This window comes from Pteropus vampyrus, unplaced genomic scaffold (genome assembly GCF_000151845.1).
Source record: "Pteropus vampyrus isolate Shadow unplaced genomic scaffold, Pvam_2.0 Scaffold80, whole genome shotgun sequence".
NCBI classification, from domain to species: Eukaryota; Metazoa; Chordata; class Mammalia; order Chiroptera; family Pteropodidae; genus Pteropus; species Pteropus vampyrus.
The window spans coordinates 785,065-786,522 of record NW_011888861.1 but is presented as its reverse complement, the minus strand read 5'-3'; the positions used below and the strand labels follow the sequence as shown (position 1 = coordinate 786,522).

At 41.2% G+C, this 1,458-nt stretch overlaps 1 protein-coding gene across 5 annotated transcripts in view; it reads right to left on the bottom strand.

Moving 5' to 3' along the window:
• The window catches only part of MBOAT1 (membrane bound O-acyltransferase domain containing 1), a 116,906-nt gene that overhangs the window by 54,693 nt on the left and 60,755 nt on the right, over window positions 1–1,458 (bottom strand). For all 5 annotated transcript variants that reach the window (XM_011362837.2, XM_023532249.1, XM_023532248.1 and 2 more), the window contains one exon: window positions 1,322–1,417. In XM_011362837.2, the coding sequence (XP_011361139.1) occupies window positions 1,322–1,417 (96 nt within the window). The remainder of the gene's footprint in view (window positions 1–1,321; window positions 1,418–1,458) is intronic.

The following is a 1,458-nucleotide window of genomic DNA, read 5'->3' as shown; positions in this document are numbered from 1 at the left end:
TAAAGTTATGATCATCATTTAAATTACTTTTAAAGCTATAACTTCCCAGCTATATTATTATCTCTGTTGGGCCCATATTTTCCATATTTTGCTAGCAACACACCTTATTAAAAAATAAGTTTGTGAACTTATTTCAGAAAAATTGAAAAACTGCTCCACAACCTAGGGGAAAGGAATGTAGAAAAGAAACAACCCAAAGAGGAATAAGTAACATCCAGAGGCCTAAAGGTAAGAAGAACAGATACAGGAAAAGCCAGTCTGAGGCCAAACCATGGTCATGGGAATTTTGATGCAACAGTCTTTGTGTCCCAGAGCAACATTCTCTTGCCTTCCACAACTTGCAAAGTTCACAGAAATGAGCTGTGAGGTGTAAACGCTGTTTTTTACTGCCAATTCTCCAATAACTCATCCAATGAAATGTAGTTCAACCCGAGGGGAGAAGTCAGGTTCTCCCTGACCCTGGAGAACAGAACTCTTAAGAAAGTAATGTGGATAATATACACATATGAGGAAATGTGGATAATATACACATATGAGGTTATGAGGAAAAACTCTGCTTTAGTATCCATTCCTCAAGACTCATGAAAAGTTGTTATTGAACAAACATCAACAAGACACAGAATTTTCACTGATCCATCCACAGTCTTCACCAAGGTGACCAATCAGGAAAAGGCTGGCCCATTAGGTTAAGGCCTGGTGACAGAGAACATGTTTACAACTAGTACCGACACCCCCACTGTGCCAGGCATCGCCTTCCAGTCACTGGGAGTCTCACAGATGCAGGGAGAGCAGCCAGGAGGCACTCGACAGAGTGGGGTAGCAGCTAGGATAGAAAAATTTCTGTATTATTAACTAGTAAAAGATAAACACCAGCCCTGTGTAAGGACCTTAGAATAGGGGTCAGCAAACTTTTTCTTTAAAGAGCAAGATAGTAAATATTTTAGGCTTTGCACAGGTCATATGGTTTCTGTTCACAATCACTCTGCCGCTGTTGTGTAAAAACAGCCAGAGAACACAGATAAATAAGTACCTGGTTGTGTTGCAATGTAACTACAAAAACAAGTGGTAGAAGAAACACGGCTCACAAGCTGTAGTTTGCTACCCTGCCTAACACAGCAGAGCTCATAACACAGTCCTAGACAGCAATCAAATCTTCACCCTTAACCTCATTACCACAGTCTCACCAACTGATTTAAACAGCTACCCATGATTCTGATGTGCACACTTGATCTTTACAGACCCCAAGAGAATGCATCAATGCTGGCAGCCAGACCCGCCACCCTCCCTTCCCCCGCACACACACACACATTAAGATACTCACCCAGAAAAATCTGTAGTGAGAATTCCATAGTGAAAGATGTATATTCTGCTGATGTGGCATATCGTAAGGTATCCCATTGCTACAAAAAAGGAGTATCTGAAAGCAAAAACACAGGGGATCAGATTATTATGCATGAC